The sequence below is a fragment of the Nannizzia gypsea genome, genomic scaffold (genome assembly GCF_000150975.2).
Source record: "Nannizzia gypsea CBS 118893 supercont1.4 genomic scaffold, whole genome shotgun sequence".
NCBI lineage: Eukaryota > Fungi > Ascomycota > Eurotiomycetes > Onygenales > Arthrodermataceae > Nannizzia > Nannizzia gypsea.
Window position 1 is genome coordinate 2,291,677 of NW_003345198.1, and position 20,896 is coordinate 2,312,572.

The 20,896-nt window shown below is 49.9% G+C and overlaps 7 protein-coding genes across 7 annotated transcripts; 4 read left to right on the plus strand and 3 right to left on the minus strand.

Annotated features, from left to right (window-relative positions):
• Positions 1-519: 519 nt before the first annotated feature.
• On the plus strand, positions 520-1,334 carry MGYG_05557 (hypothetical protein; the record flags this gene model as incomplete). Its single annotated transcript, XM_003172924.1, has 3 exons — positions 520-684; positions 763-860; positions 929-1,334. 3 exons carry the CDS (start codon positions 520-522, stop codon positions 1,332-1,334), a joined length of 669 nt encoding a protein of 222 aa, XP_003172972.1.
• A 299-nt stretch (positions 1,335-1,633) lies between these two features.
• MGYG_05558 (hypothetical protein) lies at positions 1,634-3,188 on the minus strand (the record flags this gene model as incomplete). Its single annotated transcript, XM_003172925.1, has 3 exons — positions 1,634-2,229; positions 2,359-2,904; positions 3,089-3,188. The coding sequence occupies 3 exons, from the start codon at positions 3,186-3,188 to the stop codon at positions 1,634-1,636; spliced, it is 1,242 nt and encodes a 413-aa protein (XP_003172973.1).
• Positions 3,189-5,562: 2,374 nt separating this feature from the next.
• MGYG_05559 (hypothetical protein) lies at positions 5,563-8,226 on the plus strand (the record flags this gene model as incomplete). The annotated part of the gene is made up of 1 exon (XM_003172926.1): positions 5,563-8,226. One exon carries the CDS (start codon positions 5,563-5,565, stop codon positions 8,224-8,226), a length of 2,664 nt encoding a protein of 887 aa, XP_003172974.1.
• A 928-nt stretch (positions 8,227-9,154) lies between these two features.
• Positions 9,155-10,972, minus strand: MGYG_05560 (hypothetical protein; the record flags this gene model as incomplete). The annotated part of the gene is made up of 1 exon (XM_003172927.1): positions 9,155-10,972. The coding sequence occupies one exon, from the start codon at positions 10,970-10,972 to the stop codon at positions 9,155-9,157; it is 1,818 nt and encodes a 605-aa protein (XP_003172975.1).
• A 2,851-nt stretch (positions 10,973-13,823) lies between these two features.
• Positions 13,824-15,739, minus strand: MGYG_05561 (sulfate adenylyltransferase; the record flags this gene model as incomplete). Its single annotated transcript, XM_003172928.1, has 4 exons — positions 13,824-15,019; positions 15,080-15,225; positions 15,297-15,479; positions 15,543-15,739. 4 exons carry the CDS (start codon positions 15,737-15,739, stop codon positions 13,824-13,826), a joined length of 1,722 nt encoding a protein of 573 aa, XP_003172976.1.
• Positions 15,740-17,423: 1,684 nt separating this feature from the next.
• MGYG_05562 (hypothetical protein) lies at positions 17,424-18,352 on the plus strand (the record flags this gene model as incomplete). Its single annotated transcript, XM_003172929.1, has 4 exons — positions 17,424-17,552; positions 17,761-17,792; positions 17,952-18,025; positions 18,246-18,352. 4 exons carry the CDS (start codon positions 17,424-17,426, stop codon positions 18,350-18,352), a joined length of 342 nt encoding a protein of 113 aa, XP_003172977.1.
• An 817-nt stretch (positions 18,353-19,169) lies between these two features.
• Positions 19,170-19,778, plus strand: MGYG_05563 (hypothetical protein; the record flags this gene model as incomplete). The annotated part of the gene is made up of 2 exons (XM_003172930.1): positions 19,170-19,285; positions 19,562-19,778. 2 exons carry the CDS (start codon positions 19,170-19,172, stop codon positions 19,776-19,778), a joined length of 333 nt encoding a protein of 110 aa, XP_003172978.1.
• Positions 19,779-20,896: the final 1,118 nt, after the last annotated feature.

A 20,896-nucleotide genomic window follows, 5' to 3' on the forward strand; every position in this document is an offset into this window, starting at 1 on the left:
GGAAAGCAGCGACAGCAACAGCAAGGATGGGCGTTGGCGGATAGTATAGATGGCGTCCCCTCTTTGGCTGTGACTTGCTATCGGATGCAGTATCTTTTGAAGCAGCAGAACTCGCAGAACCGCATGAACGAAGAAGCGTTTACGAAGACACGGAAGAAATCTCAACGGGCATCGGAGATAAGCTTGGTCCGCGGCGCTTCAGAGCGAGGGCGAGAATGAGCAGAGGGTATCGGGGGGCGCGGCGCCGTAGTATCGCCGAATTGCTCAGGAAAGGCCTGGTATTAGCTATATACAAACAAGACAGGAGGAGAGCAGGCAGCTGGAGGATGGCGAGGCGGCGATGGGCTTGAAGAAAGCTGGAAAAAGTTGAAGCTGGTCGAGTTTCTTTGCTGGTGCTTACGTAAGATCTCGAAGTTGAAGCTGAAGTTGGAGACGAAGAAGACGAAGACAAACAAACAACGTGAATATAAGACTGTATTGACAGACAGACGGACGGACAGACAGGAGATAGCTGGAGAGATGGAAGAGACGCTGCTGACGCCCCCGGCAACTCCGGCGGACGGTCAAGAGGCTCGCTCGGAAGCTGAGGTTGTCAAGGCCATCGACGACCTGCTGGAGAGATACCTCCGCCTGCTGGACGAGCAGCAGCAGCTCCAGGAAGCCATAGGCAAGCAGTTTGCAAATGTACGAATGCGTCTTTTGTTTTCTGTCGTCGCGGTTGTTTATTGTTGTTACTGGTAGCGGGCTGACAGACATGAACAGGGCTTTTTTTCTCTTGCTCGAGCGAACCATTCATGTCCGCCTGGCCGCCGCTATGGGGAAGACTACTACGACGAACGGATGAAAGCAACCAGACAGGTGTATGTTGGGATAGAAAACAGGCTAATCCACTGAATGGAAGACACCAAGTGTTGACAGACGTCTCTAGAGAAATTACAATGACGGCTACGGCAGACAGGTTGAAAGCGTCCCCAGACGTGTCCACCCCCGCGTTCAAGACAGTGACTATCGAAACGAAGCCCGACCCTAACAGCGACAAAGACGCCGAAGAAGAAGAAGCAGGGACAGACACGCCATCTACGGACGAAAACCAGGCACAGACACAAACACAGCCAGAGACAAAGGAGGCAAAGACAAAGCGCAAGGGCAGCAGCTCGCCCAACCCGCTGCACTGGTTCGGCATTCTGGTCCCTCCTCCATTGAGAAACGCACAGGAGGCTTTCGTTGGTGCTGTGGCTGGCCCGATTCCAACGCTAGCGGGTGTTGTCAGCGAGATGCGAGAGGTCGAGCGAAAGGTTGAAGGTTTGCGACAGCTGCTCGGCATAAACCACTAAATGATACGTCAGAGATCGTTGCCTGAGCGTTTGTTTACATTTTCCCCCTTTCGGCCGCGGCAGGCGATCTAGATGAACCTCCAAAGTCGTCTCTGTTGATACATCGATATTCAAGATATTCTGTCTAACCAGATGACTGGATTCTATGTCTAAACTAGTATTATCCGAGCTAAGGAGACAAAGCTGGGGGAAGACGCTCCGCGCTGGCGAGAGCCATTTAGAATTATAAAAAAGGGGGAAGCCTAGTGGGGGATATATATGGATGCCGAACTGTCAAGCAATCAATGCTTGCGAGTGTTTTATGTTTGAATGCAAAGGGAATAAAAAACCGAGTAGAAGAAAAGAAAAAGGGAGGCCAACACGCAAACAAGTAAACGAAATGGCCCCAAAAGAATGGGGAGAGAAATGGATGAAATGCAAAGTGCAACGGAGTGCTGGTATAAAGAAATGATGCTAAAACGGAACCCGAACAACGGGTATGCAGAACAAAAAGAAAGAAGCAGAGCAGGAGGTGTAAAGGATATCGAGGTAATCAGGTATCGGAATATCATAGTATCAGAGTATCGGTAATGAATGGCGTATTTGTCTTTTAGTGGACTGGCTGAGCGAGAGCCTGCGGCGAGTTGTGCGCACTCGGCCCAGATGTCTTCGTCGTAGTAGCTGCGCCGACGAGTGCGCTTCGGACCTCTGCCTTTGCGGAAGGGCGTCACGTTCGGGCTGAGCATCTCCCAGACGGCATCGTCTTCCTCGATGTGAGGAATCGTCCGCGGCGTCATGAAGGCCACGCCGATGCTCGTTGGGCTTGCGGTGCCCCAGCCGCTGTCAACGCGCGGGACATCCGTTTCCAGGGCCAGGCGGCGGTTTCTCGTGGGCGTCTTGGGGGCCTTTGGCGTTTCTACCGTCTGTTAGCAGTGTATCGTCTATCTGATGGGTATATCTGTGGATGGATGTTGTTTTATAGACGGGGTATAGGTATAGGTGTAGATGGTAGATGTAGTGATGTCGATGTTGTACGAAGACTTACTAGGAACTTCAACCTGAGCCTCAACCTCGACCTCAACCTCAGCTTCACCAACTCCAGGCGCAGTTTGGCCGACTTCAGCTTCAGCCTTCTTGGCTGGCTGCACTGCTGGCAGCGCCTCACAGGCCCGGCGGGCTCTGGTTCGTTTCTCTGCGTCGACTTCGGCCGCGATCTGCTCATCGTCGACCTTGTCCAGCCAGGCGTGGATGCGCGCTATAGCCAGGGCATCCTCGTCATCTGGCTCCGGGGCCACAGCAGTCTTCGACTTTGCTGCGCTGCTCTGTGTGTGGCTATAGGTACGGAATTGCGGGATCGGTGCTCTGCCAGTGCGAGGCCGTGGCGCAGAGGCAGACAGGTTCTGGCGGTGCTGGTGGCACTCCTTGAGCGGCTGCTGCTTGGAGCTGGGAGTGGCCGTGGATGGCGGCTCAAACACCCGTCTCAGCGCCGAAGACGCTGGCTCACGCTGGCTCGGAGTCGGAGTCTGCGGCGAGAATGAGGGGATCGGCTTTCGAGCCCGCTTGGGATGTGACCAGGTTCCCCAGCGCTCTGCTAGGTGGATAACTACCAGTCAGCTGCCTGCTGCATATAACATACATATACACCGCATGCACAACACACCACGACCAAACCAAACGGTTGGTCGACTCCATCTCGGCCGTGAAGAAGGACCGGCGGTGTGGGCATGACATGGTTTTGATAGGAAGGGAGGGAAGAAGTTTGGTTCTGTCTGTACCTTTTCCGTTAAGCGCCTGGGAGCCGTTCATGGTTGACTGGGTACGCTTCGGCGCCGTCTGAAGTTTGCTGGACATCGACGGGAGCGCTGGCTCGGGCATGGATGATGAATTTGAATATTGAATTGCTTCGTTCAATGTTCAAAACCAAGCCTATATTCTCGCAGGCCCAGAATAAAATGGAGGTTTGTACATCCGGTTTATTTAGTTATATCAACAACACAACACAAACCGCAAGGCCCGAAACTCCCGACTGGAAGATCTTCCAACGAGAATGATCAACCTTTTGCTTTGAACGATGGCTTCTGAACGGCTTTGAAACGGCTTTTTAACGACGGTATCTATGTATGGATCAAACAAATGATATATTTTTTTTTCGGGGACGCTGGAACGAGGATGGGCCGGACTTTGGGGACGTGCCTGCTACCGGAGCAAGTCACTTCGCTTTTCGCAGCCAGCAAAATATGATATGCAAAAGAAACAACGACTGGAGACAACAATGAGAGCGGAAACGGAAGAGTAAAAAAAAATGAATGTTTGTTCGGCGGTTTTTTGGAGATGGTTCTCTGGTTCGTGGAGATTCAGCAATATTAAAACGAGAGCAAGCCAAAAGGTGATCTAAACAGCAAAGAAAGAGAAGAAGGAGAGAGAGAAAAGGAAAAAAGGAATGGAATGAGTTTGCCTTCGAAGATATACTCAAAAAGGCGTCCCTCAAAGGAGAGGAAGAAAGGAGAAAAAAGACGAAAAAAGAACTGCTGATGGCGGCCCTTTAGTGTCTTAATCCACCACCCAGCTCCCTAGGCAACGGGAGCTTAGTTGCGTATAATGCGCTGATAGTTGGGGCCTGGATGTGTAACAGCTCTGCTACTGTTACTGTCTAGGAAAATATATATACACCGGAGATGATGGTATTCCGGGTTACCAACCAACCTGTCCGGTTTTTTTCATTAATATATTTCGAGTCGAGGTCCCCTTTTTCCGGCTCCCTCGCCCTGTTCACCAACGTCGTCGCTATGGCAGCGTTTCTCGTTGGTCTACCTGGCAACGACCCGACCCCCGGATGATCTTACGCACATAATAATAATAATATGAGAACATGGCCGAGCTTTGAAAGCCCAAGACGAACCGAACCGGTGACCGCCAGGGTTCATGGATGGTTCATCTCTCGTTCTTCCGACTGTTTGAACAGTTCATGAGGAATCGACTCAACGGGATACTTTTGACTGCAAATGCGTTCGACAGCTGCTATTTAAACAACGGCATACTTAGCCTCCCCCTGGTTCGCCTCTTACAGGGTGAGACTGCTTGTTACGATCATGCCCTCGGACGCAGGAAATATATGCAGAAAAGATGTGCACTCTTTGCTTCGGTGGAGTCGGCGTTGGTCCGTATTTGGGCAAACCCTGAAGCATCGAAGCAGTGGAGATCGTCCCCATCCTCGTCTTTCTTCTGTTGCTGCTGCTGCTCGCTACCCTTTCTTTTTTGCACTTTTGCCATTTGATATATATTCCTTTTTCCTTGGGCTTTTTCCATGGCATGGCATGTCGGAACCCAAACTTACAGGACGGCATTTAGATCTCGCATCCCTCGCATTCATCCCATCCACAAATGACCTCAGGCTGTGAACACTTGTTACACTTGCAGAGGAGCGGGCACCCACACCCTCTTCCCACCGCGTGGTGCCGCGGCTTAAACATGGATAGGTGGATGAGGATGGATCGGTGGGTGCTGTTGCCCGTGGGAGGGTTGAATTCGGTGGTGGCATCCCCGTCCTTGCCCGTCCTCAGCCCTGGTCTACTGCTGTTTCAGAACTAAATTAGGTCTTTTTGACGATATCGATGCCCTGAGGAGACTTGAGACGCCCTAGGACCTAACCCAGGGAATCCAGGTAAAGGCCGGCTAACATGGCTAACATGGTTATGGGCAATCATTTTCCCCTTCAAACCGACCGCTCGCTTCAGAAGAGTTCTTCTTCTCTCTTCTCTTTCTCCCGTTCTCTTCATTCTTAACCCCCTCATCCTCTGCTTGAGATAGATTCTCTTCTCCTCTTTCAACTGCTCAGCTTTCTTTCTCTGTCTTCTAGTTACGGGCCAGCGGCTCTTCCGGAGATTCGGGATATTGTCTTGTTAGCGGATATCAACCTGCGGTTGACTTGCTTGACTGGCTGGCCTGCTCGCGCTGGCAGGGCAACTCGAAATTTCGTTATTCTTGACCCTTCGCTCCTTCATCACCGGAGCCAATCTTGCTGATATCCTGGTCGCTATCCAGCTACTTTATTATTACTTTGCTTACCTCTCCATTGGAGATTAGGGTACGGAGTATAGTTGTCTGGCCTGTGGCCGGTATCCAACAACCCCCACCGCTCCAGAAAAATAGCTACGATCTAAGTCAACACAGATTATTTTCTTATACACCCAAAGGAAGACCCCCCGGTTCACTGCTTGCCGACCCATAGCCAGAGATCTAACAATTGGCCATGGCTGATGACAATCGAGCCGACGATGTTGGCAGAAAGGGCTCTGTCCGTAGAGCTAGAGAGAAGGCCCGGCAGCAAATGGAAGAGGAGCATGAGATGGTAGGAAGGAGTCTCTCGGGCAACGGCAGACGGCCTCCTCCTGTTGCTACGGGTAGCCAGCAGAGCCATGGAGCCAAACGGTCTGTCGTCCAGGATCCTGCAGCCATGACCCGGCCGCGCAGGAACACCAATCCCTATGCTAAGGAGATGGCAGAGGCGCAGGCGCAGGCACAAGCGGCTTTGCAGCGGGCTGCGCGCCAGCCCAGTGCCGTTGATACCTTTCTTAACGACTCCCGAGGCAGACGGTATCCTCCATCGAATCCTTACCACGGTACTACTTCTGGTACTTCCTCACCCCAGCAGCCATCTTATTCTCACGGCTCAGACTACAACACCACAGCTCTTCCAGTTCCATCTAACGACCACTCTCATCATGGCCAGCTCCTTGCTCATCCAGCTCCTGCTCGACGGTCCAACACCAACCCATCTCAAGGAAGCCGCCGTGACCCGCAAGCAAATTTCTACCCAATGGGATCGTCTGTTTCCCCAATTCCAGAAGAATTTCCATCTCCTGTCCAGAGGAATGTCAAATCCTTCGCGTCGAGCAAAGTGATTCCATCCAGTTGGGGCTCAGCTCCGTTTGAAACTGTCGATCTTAAGTACGAGGAAATGCCTGAAACAGGCCATGGTACTGACGGCGGGTCCTCAGCTTACAACGAAGACGAGATGGCGCAGGCTCTCAAGGCTAAGTCGGCTCTTCGCACGAGAATGAAAGGCAACCTTGAGCCGCCAGCCGGTTCTCGACCTACCTCCAGCCTTGCGAGACAGATCAGCCTGGGAAAGACAGGCACAGGCGAGCTGCGGACGATTAACATTACCAGAAACGATCCACCTTCGATGCACAACCGTACCATGAGTGAAAGATCTATTGGTGTTCCATCGGAGGCTGGCAGCGTCACCTCAAGTGGCACAATTGGCATAGCCATCAACCCGTCTCTGCGTGCAAACATTCCCGACCACCACATACCGCCATCGTTCCACAACCCTAGCGGCCAGCTACGGCCAAGCCGGCTGCGCGCAAACTCTCACTCTTCTGTCGAGTCGATTGATGATCAAGAGGAACCTGAAGGCGACGAAGTGCCCATAATACACAAACAGTCTACTAATGACTCCGAGTTCAGAGACGTTGAGCTCGGCGGCTCACGCTCACTTGGACGCAGAGTTTCGCAGTTTAGCGACCTAGCACCTCCTGGCCTGAACCTTGAAGCGAAAGAGAAAGAGGTCCGAAGCAGTCTGACCAGCTTGCCAGATCTAATCCGCCGGGCGACTAAGTTGGCATCAAACCTCGACCGCGGCAAGACAGCCAGCAAAGCTCCAGCGGGTGTCTTTGAAATGAAGAGTGCAAATCCTGAAAGCAAGAATAAAGACCGTGTATACTCTGGTTCGATCGCTGATATGCTCGATTCGTTCCCTCCACCAGGCGTCCAGACTCCCGGCCCCAACTCTGGTCATCCTGGCGATGACTCCAAGGGCAAGAGTAACGAGGTTGACGTTCCTCAGACCAGACGCCGGTTCTGCGGTTTGCCTGCACCAGCTCTCATTGTCTTCTGCATCGGACTCGTTCTCTTGTTTGCTGGTATAATCACCATTCCACTTGCGGTTGCTGGCAAACCACGCAACCATTCGCCTACCCCCGAAACCAGCTGCGAGCTCCAGGCCCCTTGCAAGAATGGAGGTATGAGCATCGGCACTCCAGGCACCTGCAGCTGTGTCTGCCCTGAGGGCTACAGAGGCAGTACTTGCGGCGTTCTTACCGACCGAGACTGTGTTATCGCCGACCTGAAAGATAACCGCAAGCTTCGTCACGATGCCATCGTTGGCAGCGCAATTCCAAGACTCCTCCAGAACTCCCTCGAGAGCTTCGAAATACCGCTTGACGTTGCAAAAATAATCCACCTCTTTGAAACTGAGAATGTTGCTTGCACCACGGAAAATGCCCTGGTTACCTTCAACGGTCGAAACCAAAAGAGAGGACTCCCTATGCCCAAGGATCCCGCCAAGGATGCCATGACGCTTGAATATGTACTCCCAGCTCGCCGCCGTGCTGTAAAGGCTAATGTTGCTGGCCGGGCTCCGCAGGGCCTTATTCCAACCACTACTGCCACGATTCATACAACACCCACTCGCAGGCCTACCAGGACACCATCGCCTACGACTACCGGCACATCTTCTCCCACTGGTACTGCGACAACTACACGCAGCTCATCTAGATCTACTTCGCCTCCTACTTCTACTCGTACTTCAACCTCAACAACCTCTACTCCCACCTCTCCGCCAACAACCGTCAACCCATCCCAGAACATGCTGGACTTCGCTCGGATAGCAATCCTTTACATCTTCGAGAAGACTGAGCTATTCAGCGCTGCCGATGCAGCTCACAACGCTATCCAAGATGCACTCCGACGTCCCGTTGGGTCAGAAAACGGTATTCTCGCTTTCAAGCCGGTTCAGCTCGAATACGGCACCGACACGTTCATTTTGAGTTTTGATACCCTCTCCATCACGTTCTTCGAGAGAGGGGCACAAGGAGTTGTTGTTGGCGGCAAAAATGCAAATCACGATTAGACGGTCCGGGTCCAGGTGACGGTGGCTGTATTTATTGCTGCATTGATGTAGCTTGCCTTTCAAGAACTTGCGGGCTGGGCTCTAGCTTCTTTATTCTTTTCTCTTATATCTCCATCTTTCGCCTGACCAAAGATACCAAAAATTCCCCTTCGGTAAATCTCTTTTGACTCTATTATTTCTTCGTCATTACGGAACCTTCTCCCCCTTTTGGCTGCTCATAATTCTTTCTCATATACCGCTCCTTGATCTTGTTTACGCTCTAGATATTGACTACCCTTTTTAACTGCCGACTTCTTTGTTACAACCTTCTTTCTCTGTGCATCCTGCATATAATACCAACTGTATATAGCCACTGCGCCATATCTATGCATATACACACTTCTTCCATAAATTAATTGAAAAGATAGATCATTTCATTATTTCTTGTCCGTTTCATGTATTGCAATTCTCCGGGATGAAGCCTTATACATATTCAGCATTGTGAAGGGATTGCTCGTATACTGCCACACGTTTCCTGATGGTTTGATACATATCTATTCCTGGCTTATGCATCAGGGGGTTTCTTTTCATCTTACTCCGTAAACAGTCTGCAAAAGATGATCTCCCACTTTGTGCTTGGTGGGCGTTCATCTCCGCCTGTGCCCGTACCCTGTCGCCCAGAACTAAATATATACGAGTCAGAGCCGACAGGGGGTATGAGATCTTGATTCCATCGTAGCCGAGTCATGGAAAGGGGTATCTCGCTATGTATTCTCCCGACATGTATGGCAGATACCCTAGGGCAGTAAGAATGTATTATGACAGGCATATGCGCCAAACATTATATTATAGGTAGATCGTTCATATGTACATACAATCAAAAACTCCAAACTACCCCGAGACAATATATCATATCATACAGAACCTGCCATGCATGCATACCTAATGCTTAGCCAAAATACATCCTCTCCCCAGAAGTAAGAGCAGGAAGCCCATCGTCCCCGATGAGACGCTGGATTCGCTTTGCACGGTCATCCAGTATCATCTCCTCCGCCTCCCATCGGCGCCGCTGTACTTGCTTCTCAGCAACTTTCCTTGGCCCACGGCCAAACCAGTAATTGTTAGCTTCGTCCATGGCCTTGAGCTCCTCATCTTCAGCCTTGACCACCAGGGCGCGGATCATCTGCCTCCAGTTCTTCAAGCCGGACCGGAGGCAGTGCTGGCATTGTTCTTCTGTAGATTGATACTGCATTCCGTGACTCGGTGATGCTGCTAGACGTTTCTGTTCTTGCTTTTCGTCAAGTTGAAGAAGGGATATCTCGGCCTGGTCAACGGCATCCCGGGTCCATGATAGGCCGGCCTCCTGAGACGAAGAAGCGTAGATAATCTCACCGATATATACCATCAAACCTGCTTCTTCACAGACAGCTGACTGGGAGCGCATGGGAGGTTCATTTCCTGTCCGTACTGGAATTGGATATGGCGGTGGGGAGATAGCCGAGGTGATGGCGGTCAGTATATCATCTTTCTTCGTCTTTGGCCTATTCGGCGTTGAGTTGATAACCTTTGGGAGTGAGTCTTCGGATGCTGTCACATTGCGTCGGCACTTAAGCACGGAAAGGAAAACGGCCAGAGCCGATGATAAATCACCGACGCGTGCTTGATGAACTCCCATTGCCTTTGAAGTTCGAAGTAGATTCTCTGTCACATGCTTATCCCCCCCGTCTTTTATGATGCCAGTCTTCATATCCACGACTTTTTGGGGGTCAACATTGAGACCTTCGACAGCAATATCCATGGCCCAACGGTAGACTTCGCCAGCAGTGTCCTTCAGCCCCTTATAATCAAGCCAGTCAGCGTACGCAAGGGCAGCATCGAGTTTCTGATTGGTTTGGAATCCCTTGGTGGTCAAAATCTTCATATAAAAAACCGATGGACTTTGATATGCTGGTACACAGTTCTCCTCAAGCGGAGCAATTGAGCCTTTGGGTCCCTCTTTTGGTCGTGGATTTGATGGGCCTATAACGTATTCCGGCGGAGAGGCAACGTGTGTTACCGTATCTTCTAGCCACCCATCAAGTTTCTCTGCCGTCTCAGCGGCTCCCATCAGACAGTCAAAGTAGCCCTTCTTCCAAGGCTCGCTCATCCCGTCTATGTCATATCCTGCCCTGCCTACTTCATCAATAAGAATGGCCTCCCCTTCTCCTGCATTAATAATCTGCTCTTTCAATCCTTTGCCATCAATTTCAGGATCCTCTAATCGAGTTAACAGCTCTCTGTAGTAACTTCCAACCCCAGGCCAGCTGGTAGCCACCCGTCCCATTTTCTCAGGGGACTGCAGAGCCTTTGCAGTCCGTAGATACCATCTGCTCTTCCAGGACCACTCGGGAGGTGTGGGGAACATCCGCTCTATAGTTTCTTGGTAGAGACCCTGTTGCGCAATGTATAGGAGTAGAATAACCGCGTAAACTGTCAAACCAATCTTTATGCCATTGGTAATCCTCCTTCGCCGTTCGGTACTTATCAATCGCGTTACATGACGACCAAGAGTCACCGCATTCAGTGCTCTGCCAGGGAATAGAAGGTGTCTGGAGGCTGAGGAGGTATAAAGGAACGGGAGCTGCGGTCTGTTCGCGGGCGTGGTGATGAGAAGCAGTTGTGAGTTGCTGGTAAATGGGCGCGGATTGAAGAAGCGAGTAATGGTATTTGGAGGCCGAAGCCTTATTAAGCGCGGTATCCGCTGTGTGCTTAGCCGTGAAGACAGCATCTTGCGCTCTCTCGCCTCTTCTGCTGGCTTTTTTTTTGGTCGATAGCACCATGAGAATTTCTGATGTAAAGTCGGAAAAAGAGAAGTTGAGCTGTGTTTGTCTTGTTTGCATCGCGTCCTTATTTCAACGTCTTAACTTCAACTTCACATCTTCCACTCCAGACATTCTACAGCTTTTCGGCCGCTCAGAAAGATAGCCGGCAGATAATATTTTGATAATACGCCTGTTAAATTTCATGAGAAGTTGGTGCTTTAGTGAATCTCAGAGATACCTCCAACAATATTGGTACAATTATGTCAGAATGGTGCGATGAATACCGAGAACTACAAGATACCTAGGTACCTAAAGAGGCATATAGTCGACAACCAAGACTTGATAAAAATCCGCTGGAATCAAAAATATACCCTCATTAAGACTTCTCTTGAGTGTTGGTAATGCCTTCTTACCTCAAAAACACGGATCTCAGTCGCCCCGAGCTAAGTAACCATGCAAATCATATGGTCATTGAAGACACCGTATGTACTTTTATAAACGGGGATAAAAAGAGCCTGACGACCTGATAATATGGTCCTATTGTGCCCATACTTGCCATCCTACCATTATCCAATTCACCGCCTCCATTTTCTCCAACTCCAGCCAAGCGGCGCTCCACACGAGGGCTTTATCTAGCCCTGTGCATAACAAAATATCGCCATATCTTGTTCACTGGCTAGTAGGAATATTGTGACATATGACATAGTTGATTGAGGCTAATTGGTAGAGCCAATCAACACTGAGGTACTGCACTACTACTCATATATTGCTATCCGACAGCTTACATCGAATTAGAACTCGCTGTGTCATTTATATTCCCTTTACCATTCCCATCTCAGCGAAAAAACATTGTCTCCTCAAGGCTCTTACTCTTTAAAGCCATATAAATGGAAGAAAGCAGCCATTACTGTGTGACATGAACTACATGCCTCGGCCATTAAAGAGTACTGTTCGAACTACCACCGGTTTGCAATAATATAACTGTATGTACCTTACCATTATCTCGTATACTGAGTACTTTACTAATGTTGACTCGCAGAAAACACAAATTGCTCTAGCCTTTCTATTTCTTCAATCCTCGGCTTCGCTGGTTGGAGGGTTTTCTAAATGATCGTTAATTGAGACTGGCATTTAAATGACTATCGTCCGACTTCTCTCTAAAGGAAGGGGAGAAAGGCAGCGTAAACTGGTCTCAACAGAATCCTCCAGCTGTCAATAACCTATCTCAACCAACTTTGCACGATAATTCTGTCCGGCCAAGCATTTGGTAACATGGACAGATACCATCGCCTCGAAAACAACAAATAAAACACGCATTGATACATGCCTTGAGGGTCCCCTCTCATTTTTTCATTTCGAGTCAGAATAAGCTATGAAAAATCTAAACTTCACAAATACATGATTCCAAATATCTCAAACAGTGGGAACCCAAGCCATTTTTCCGCAAGTGCCCACAGGGGGCGTCGGCTTTGTATATATTTACAAATAAGCAGCAACAGTTTCAAAGGAATCATGCAAAATACCAACCTAAGACAACTTTGTTTTGCACCACTATGATTCACCTTGGAAACCTGATACAAAAGGCCCCAACGGAACCGGGCGATCAAACGCTGTCAAGGCCATGATGATCTAGAACGATTAATGCGAAACGCCCTCGCCTGCAAGTAACAGTTCCTCTGGAAGGCGGAGATCGCCACTCAGAACCTAACCACATCCATGGAAGAAGGCTGCCAGGCCAGGGGCTACCTAGCTCGAGATATATTGACGTCTGATACGTCAGTTCGCAGCTGGACGTCGTGATCACAAAAAGGCCCGAGTGTTCTCATGCATAGGCCCGACCCTTGAAAGTCTCATTGCGCCTTTCTGGGCCAGGGAAAGTTTAGCTTCCTTCCCGGCCGAAGCAAGGTCGATAAGGTCAGTCGGTCGGTCGGTCGGTCGGTCGAGCGGGCAAGGGCTTCACGTTTAACCGTGCAGCTAACTAAGGCCGACTAAGGCCGGGATTCATTTTGTCTGAGATATATACAGCAATGGCGGAATATTTTGGAGGTAGGGGTGCTAAACAAGCCTTTATGTACGGGCGAGATACCGATCAGCAGGGGAAATCTATGCTTGTGTGAAAGATGAATAATTACGGGATTTGTAGAAAGAAGCTTGGAGTAACAAGATGATGATCATGCTGGGAAGGCGCTGCTTTATGAAATTATTTCTGCTGATATGCAATATTGCACTTATGCAGCTGTATAAACGTTACACACCATCGGGGGGAACTTCTTTGAAATTCAAGAAAAAGCCCATCATAGCTTATCAAGTCAAAGTAGTCCAAGGGACCAGATTTGAATAAAATAATACGTTTAAGACGAACTATAGATTTTCAGAGACTATCATAACAAAAATTGACCTAAAGGTGTCTGTCTTAAGACAACAAGATTACTACGAAGGAGGATAAATATGTAAAAGTAATGGTTTCTCATTCAAACTATTTTTTAAGCAAGTCTATCATAAGAAAAATAGGAGTCCAACAAATGAAAAAGTAACACTAGGAAATCAAACACCACACCGCAATTGCCATCACGTATGTCAATTCACATCAAAATGTCATATTGTACGACATCAAAGCCCCAGGCAATACTAAAGTTATGTGTACATTCTTTGGGTTTCAATAGGTATATGTAGAGGGAATAGGCGGGCAACGGATACTAGCTCCGTTGGAGGAGGAAAGGGAAGGAAAAAGGAAGTCTATAGCGGTGTTTAGAGGGATATAAGGGGTGGAGGAAGAAGAGAAATAGGTCGAAAAGGATTAGGGCTAGAGAGATACATTTAAGATCTCTCGAGGTAGCCCTGGGACTCGAGCATGAGAATGATCTCGTGGACAATGGAACGGACGGACTGCTTCTCAATGTCGACGGTGAGATCGGCGTTGGTGGGAGCCTCATATGGGTCGTCGACACCGGTGAAGCCCTGGATCTCACCACGGCGAGCACGGGCATAGACACCACGCTTGTCAGTCTTCTCGGCATACTCGAGGGAGGTGGCAACGTGGATGAGGAAGAAGGTGCCCTTGCTGGAGATGGTAGTGCGGGCAGCATCACGGGAGTGAGCATAGGGAGCAATGGGGGCAGCAATGACGGCAGCACCGGCCTTGGTGAGCTCGGAGGCAACGAAGGCAATACGCTGAATGTTCTTGTCACGGTCTTCACGGGAGAATCCGAGCTCAGAGGAGAGTTCGTGACGGACAGTGTCTCCGAGAAGGAGAGAGACTGGGCGACCTCCCTGCTGGTTGAGGGTAACCTGGAGGGCACGGGCGATAGCGGCCTTTCCAGAGTTGAGGTAACCAGTGAGGAAGACGGTGAAGCCCTGCTTGGCACGAGGAGGGTTGGAGTCACGGAGGACCTTAACAACCTCGGGGTATGAGAACCATTCGGGGATAGTGGCACCGGTACGGAGACGCTTGCGGAGCTCAGTTCCGGAGATGTTGAGAGTCTTGGTACCCTCTGGAACCTGGTCATGTGGACGGTACTCATCAGAGTCGGGGAGGTAGGTAAGCATCTGGAACTCAACGACCTCGATACCGAGCTCATCACGGTACTTCTCAACGAGGTGCTGGGCGTCGTATGGGCCGTACATTTCCTGACCAGCAGAGTTCTTTCCTGGACCAGCGTGGTCACGGCCAACAATGAAGTGAGTGCATCCGTGGTTCTTACGAATGATAGCGTGCCAGAGAGCCTCACGAGGACCACCCATTCTCATGGCAAGGGGCAAGAGACCGAGAGCGGCCATGCCGTTGGGATAACGGGGAAGAAGAGCCTCATAGACACGGACACGGGTGAAGTGATCAATGTCACCAGGCTTGGTAAGACCGACAGTTGGGTGAATGAGAACGTTGGCCTGGCGGGCACGAGCAGCGCGGACAGTCAGCTCACGGTGAGCTCTGTGCATGGGGTTACGGGTCTGGAAGGCGACAACCTTGGTCCAGCCAAGCTTGTCGAAATGAGCGCGGAGCTCAGCAGGAGTGACTTCATCATAATTAGCTTATGTTGCTGCGGGACGTTGGCGGTTAGAATGGTAATGCTTACATCGAAGACCGACATAATCGTAGTGGTTGAGTTTGTTGACGGCCTCAAGCTTACCACCGACGTAGAAGTTCTTGGTGGTGTTGTTGAGGTAGATGATAGCAGGGTGCTCTGGGTCTCCACCGAAGACAAGTTCACCTTCCTTCGTCCTGTTGGCAGGGGTTAGCAGGGATCTAATATCAGATCTACTGATAAGACGATGGGGTGTTTCAAAGCTTACTTGTCAGGCTGGTAGACGTCCTCGACGGTGATGATGGCAAGGTTGTTCTCATCACGGAAGTCACGGAGAGTGATACGAGCACCAGGCTTGATACCCATCTCCTCGATGTTCTCCTTAGTGACGTCGAGGTTGATTGGCATGGGGAAGAGGTTGCCGTCAGTGAGACGGGACTCAGCGCAAACACTTAACTTTCAGTCAGTACATTATACACTGTAGCATATTCTCGTTTCGAATTGCAATACATACCCATTGTAATCCTTCTCGTTCATGAAGCCCTCCAGGGGAGAGAAGCCACCGTTGAGGATGAGCTCAAGATCACAGATCTGACGCTCAGTAAGGGTGAGGGCAGGCAGGGTTTCGGCTTCAGCAGCGAGCTCAGCATGGCGGGGGAGATCTCTGGCGAAGAGGTCCTTAAGGACACCACCATGAGGAGGGTTAGACATGATGAATGGAGGAGATTAGAGGATTTTTCGGAGAGAGAAATTATAAAAAGAGGATGTATGAGGAGGAGCGGAGAGTAGATGAGGATGATTGCTGAAGGACGAGGTGATGCTGAGTGGAAGAAGAAGAGAAAAGATCGAGGAAGAGGCGGAGGATGAGGCCGTATTTATGAAGCCAGGACGAGGAGGTCGAAGAGGCCAGCAAGATGCCACAGAGCGGAGGGAGCAGCAGAGCCATGCCGGAGATGGAGTAGGGAGCCAAATGTAAAACGCTGGTAGCCGGGCCCTGGCGATCCACTGTGTAGCCGGTACTTCGTTGTATAGCCACGCATAGCCCAAATGGGAAGTCACTAGTACATCAGATATCTCCCTGACGTCAAGGGCTTAACGCCCCCCGATAAAATGAGGACACTTGCCCCTTAGGTCAGCCATTGATGGCGTGCTTCAACAGGTCTTGGCGAGGCCTTTTTCTGCCGTTTCATGCTCACCGAGCCGTCGTTCTATCGTGCTCACGGGGTCCTCTGGCGCAAACTACCAGTATCAACACGGAGATTTTTGCTTCTAAACCAACGATATCAAACACCGGTTTGCCATAGCTGTGGTGCTTTGGCTGTGTCAATGATCTGGCTAGCTAGGAGGTCGAGCATTAACGGAAGCGGGGGTGAGGGCTGTCTCGATCGGGATCAAGATGCAGCCATGCAGTATCAGAGTTGACAGCCTTAGTATCAACCATCTGCTAGGGGTTACCAGTTTCAAAACCTCTGGTTCTGGATCGTATTCGAGCCTCTTTGATTATTCAGATATTCAGGCCCCTAGCTTGCATATCTTTTTTCGTTCCCACACACCCCTCCCTTCCCGAACGAACTAGCTCGGTATGCATCCAGCCCTGTCTATACTGCCATCCTCTTCGCTTCGCTCAACGGCGGCTGGACAGATCCCCGTTTTCTTATCCTACTGCTCTTTCTGGGCTGCGTGCATCCATCGGGCCGACGTCCCAGTTCACATTGGTAGTGAGTCGCCGTATCTGATACACTTCTCTTGCTGCCTGTTTCGGCACAAGGATTGGTTGGGGTACGATACTGCATTTTGCTCCCGGTGGATATTCCCTATACTTAGTACATGGCTAAAGTGGATAACCCCAAGTTATACTCTGTTGAGATTAATTTGCGTTTCATCTGCAGTGTGCTGCCTTTGCTCAGGCGGTTTCTTTACTAGGCACATCGGCATTCTCGTCGAGGAGCTCCGTAGCTTCCGTGCAATATTAAGAGCCCCTGCTCATGCTCAGATTAACTGGCTGTACTCGGCCCGGATCGTGGAACACGGCGAGATCCTCCTTGTTTCTTCTTTTACTTGACCTTCGTTTCTTTTTTTGTAGCTTTCTTTGCTTTTTCATGATTTGCCTTTCCACCCCTTGCTCCCTTGTCATTGCTTTTTTTGATGGGCTTCCTGATGCGCGAACCAGTGGCGGTCGGGATGTCAACTAAGTCGTGCAAATCATTCTCGGATGAACTAGTTGACCATCGGGATCCGCCTGTTACGTGCAGAACACTTAGAGCTTCTAGAGAAGAGGCGGTCCTCGTTTCGTAGACCAGACTCCGTATATCAGTTGCACGCTTATTGGACCGAGCCGATCTGGTCTCTAGTTTCTCCATGCTGGTGTCTTATCGTGAGGCATCCTGCAACCAACATGGATACGAGCAAGTTGCAAACGGGTTGTCCCCTGCTGGAAGGCCACCGTAGCTCGTGTTTCATACGGGTCTACCGTGCTCTTGCAAGCTGGTTCTTGGCTTATCTGCTCAAGACAGGCTCTATCCTCGTAAGCCGACACAGATCGATACGATGCCGTCTTTAAGGACAGGGGTGATCTGTGTCTTCGATTTGATATCGTATCGAACAGTCCACTTTCTCCACAAGGCAAGAGAGGATGTTACATCATCAGTTGAGCTCCTTGCAGGCAATTGAACCAGTAGATTCGGCCTTTGATGTGCCATTGACGTTGATGAGAGGTGATATCTAGCTTCTAGATGGGTGAACTGCATCTAAAGCGTCACTATCGGTGAGAATCTTCCACCAGAGACATCTCAGACCACCGGAAGAGCTTCCACTTGGTCGAATAAACCATCCACCGAACCCCGCAATCCAGCAATGACGCTGCCTGCAGCTCCAAGAGACCAATTGAGATCGAGGCCACGCTCAAATTCTCCATACCATCTAGTTGTCAAGCCGCCGAAATGGTCCAGATTGACTGGATAACAGCGGCGAGCAGAGGTTGCGGTGAGAATTTGGCAGGTAACTAAGGCGAAGTACGGCGGCTAGCCGGCCAACTTTTGCTTCGATTCGCCTCCTGGTGGATGCTGAGTAGGAAGGCCTGAACACCTTAAGAGCAACAATTGCGGAGAGATCTTCCAGCTTGTCTTTGGAGGTCGGTAGTTATCGTGGCTTGTAAGTGAGGATTTGCGGTGTGGTTGAAGTTGGACGTTGACCTAACAGCAGAAAGTCGCTTAATCAGGATATCCAGACGTCAAGCCAACAAACAACCAAGACGCCAACATGAACAGTTGCGAGAAACATCCAGCCAATCGCTTTGACTTGCGAGACGAAGTCAAGGATTCGTAATGTTGCAGCAGCAAACGAAATGATGAGATACAGAAAAAGCACTTTTCAGCCTTCTTCGTCAGTGTTTAGTTACCCGATGCAGGCATCTTAGCGACAGGACGCATTGCAAGAGTCAACAGCTCGGATTCTTTTTAAAGTCGACGAGAACAAGAGGTGCAGAAGAAGACCAGACATGGGCCAGAGCTATTTGCAGTTCTCCTCGTTCTAACGTCCTGGCTGTGTTTTCTGTCAGCTGGAGATTCGCATCTTGACTGGTACCCGGACATTATCCACAAACGGGCTACGTATCCTCAGCCCTGCTCAGCCTCCCGCAAGTCAGCTCCAGGCAGTGGTATTTATTTCATTTTGCATTTTCCTTTGCTACTGGCAAATCGACGGTGACGACGTGTCGAGCTCGAGGAAATATCCTAAACCGGCGGATTCGCGGCACGCGATGGCATCTTTGCAGCTCTTGGGTGGATAGGCATACTTTTGGTTACTCCGTAGGAAGGAAAACGGGTTCGGCTGGAGACACAACTTGGGGTTCGGCTCCTCCAGGTTAGATCTCAAGCCTGATCTCTTGGGAAGCCTTGTCTTTGTCTTCCTTTTGCAGGCAGCCGAGGAGCATTGAAGGAGGCTGATATCTCAGTCAGGGGACCGCTCTATAGAGCAGACAGCATGGCGTTGACATGAGTGAAGAGGAGAAGTACTTCTTATCAAGTACCTCTACCTACCACTGCCCTTTGGACGCAATACATACGATCATGTTTACATATTAGCAAATACTCAAATCTACCAATCTACAGTACGTCATACATCAGCTTTGATAGACGCCAAAATGTCAGATTCAACGTCATATCAGCCTCGAGATCACCAGATCTCTCCGATTACGGACCGAATATATCTGATTAACAGGGTATGGGCATCATTCGGCTGTTGTGCATGGGCATCTGTGTCAGCATCAGCATGTACATACATTATAACATTCTTCGAGAGGATCCAACCCCGCCACTAGATCCTTGAGAACGCCTTTACCACGTTAGAACGCCACGATATGCTACATGCTGTCATATCAGCAAGGAACAGCGCATGGCCACGCATAAAAGGCTAGATAGGAAGAAACTATGTCGGTCCATCACGCCCAAATGATGCCTGCTAACTAGATAAGGGAACGTGCAAAATACCCGTCACCCCCTATGTCTAACATGAAGCACCGTTCGAACACTATAGAACACTTGCCGAAGCATTCGGGTATGGTAAGCTTCGGCGATCACCTGGGGTTCATCATGGACCTTTTCCAACAAGGGTCATCCGTGACCGAAAGGAGGAGGAGGAGGGGGGGTTTAAGGGTGGGCATCAGGGTATACATATTGGGGGGAGAGATGTGCGTTCGGGTTTAGGCATGGAGTCGATCATATATGCTGTCGGATATCACGAGAACTGGTGAACCGAGCCAAGCAAGGGGGTTGTCAGGGTCAGGGTTGGAACAATATTGTGATGTATGCATGCAGTTATACATATACCCTTGAAAAGGAAGGTATTGATAGTCCTCAGTGCATATTTCATATATATGTACGGACGGAGAAGACAGCGTTCTTGCGGCGTGCCGGCCGTTTAACGGCAAAGACAGCCAGAAAGGTTTGCTAGGAACAGGCAGCTTGAACCCGACCAAAACCTGGATTGAGCCAGTACTTGAACCAGACTATATTGAACCAGACTGAACCTGACATGAACCTGGGGAACCCTGACGGGGCCAGAGATAAAGAGCGCCAAGGTCCGAACGGAGTTCAGAAATGACTGCTCAAATCTGGCTTGTCTGATGCTTTGATAAAATCGAGCCGGGTTCAATCAAGTCAACAGATAGTCGAGATCCTCTCGATAGGAATCGAAGGCAAAAAGCACGGTCCATGAATCATATACTTATTTCAACCCCGTACTACGGAGACTCTGTTCCAGCAAGCTTCTGTGGAGAGTAAGATGTAAGATGGAGAGGGCGGGTGCTACTAAATTGATTTGGGCATGGCAGCAGTATAACGGGGCCCTTAAGTTTCAGAGCAAGATGGCAAAAACGGGGGGCTTAAGTACCTTGGCTGGCGATCAATGAGCCTCAGGTTTCATTCTAAGTGGGAGCTCCATGTCCAGAGTTGATTATATTTTTATGGACCTGTGGATGCGGATAGCCGTTAACCAAAGTCAAGGGCAGGAGATTCCCCGAAGGTATCCTGATAGCCATCTTGGCGTGACGCAGCAGGGAGAAGCAGGCAGAGAGAGAGGCAGAGACAGTGGTGATAACTAATGAGCCTGATGAGAAGATGATCTGTCATTGTATATCATCCGCTCATTATTGCCCTTTGCCACACACGCCGCCTGTCTGCATATGTATGGAACAATTTGGGCCCCCCATCTCGCTTCATTTTCCTCTCTTTTCACCGAGTTTAACTAACCTTGATGACGGTGAGAACTCTGATAACGGACACAGCGATAACGTCGCAGTTGCATATTCATAAACCAAATATGTAAGAAAAACCATTCAATAAGTGGCTGAACAACCCCTTATCCCTGGCA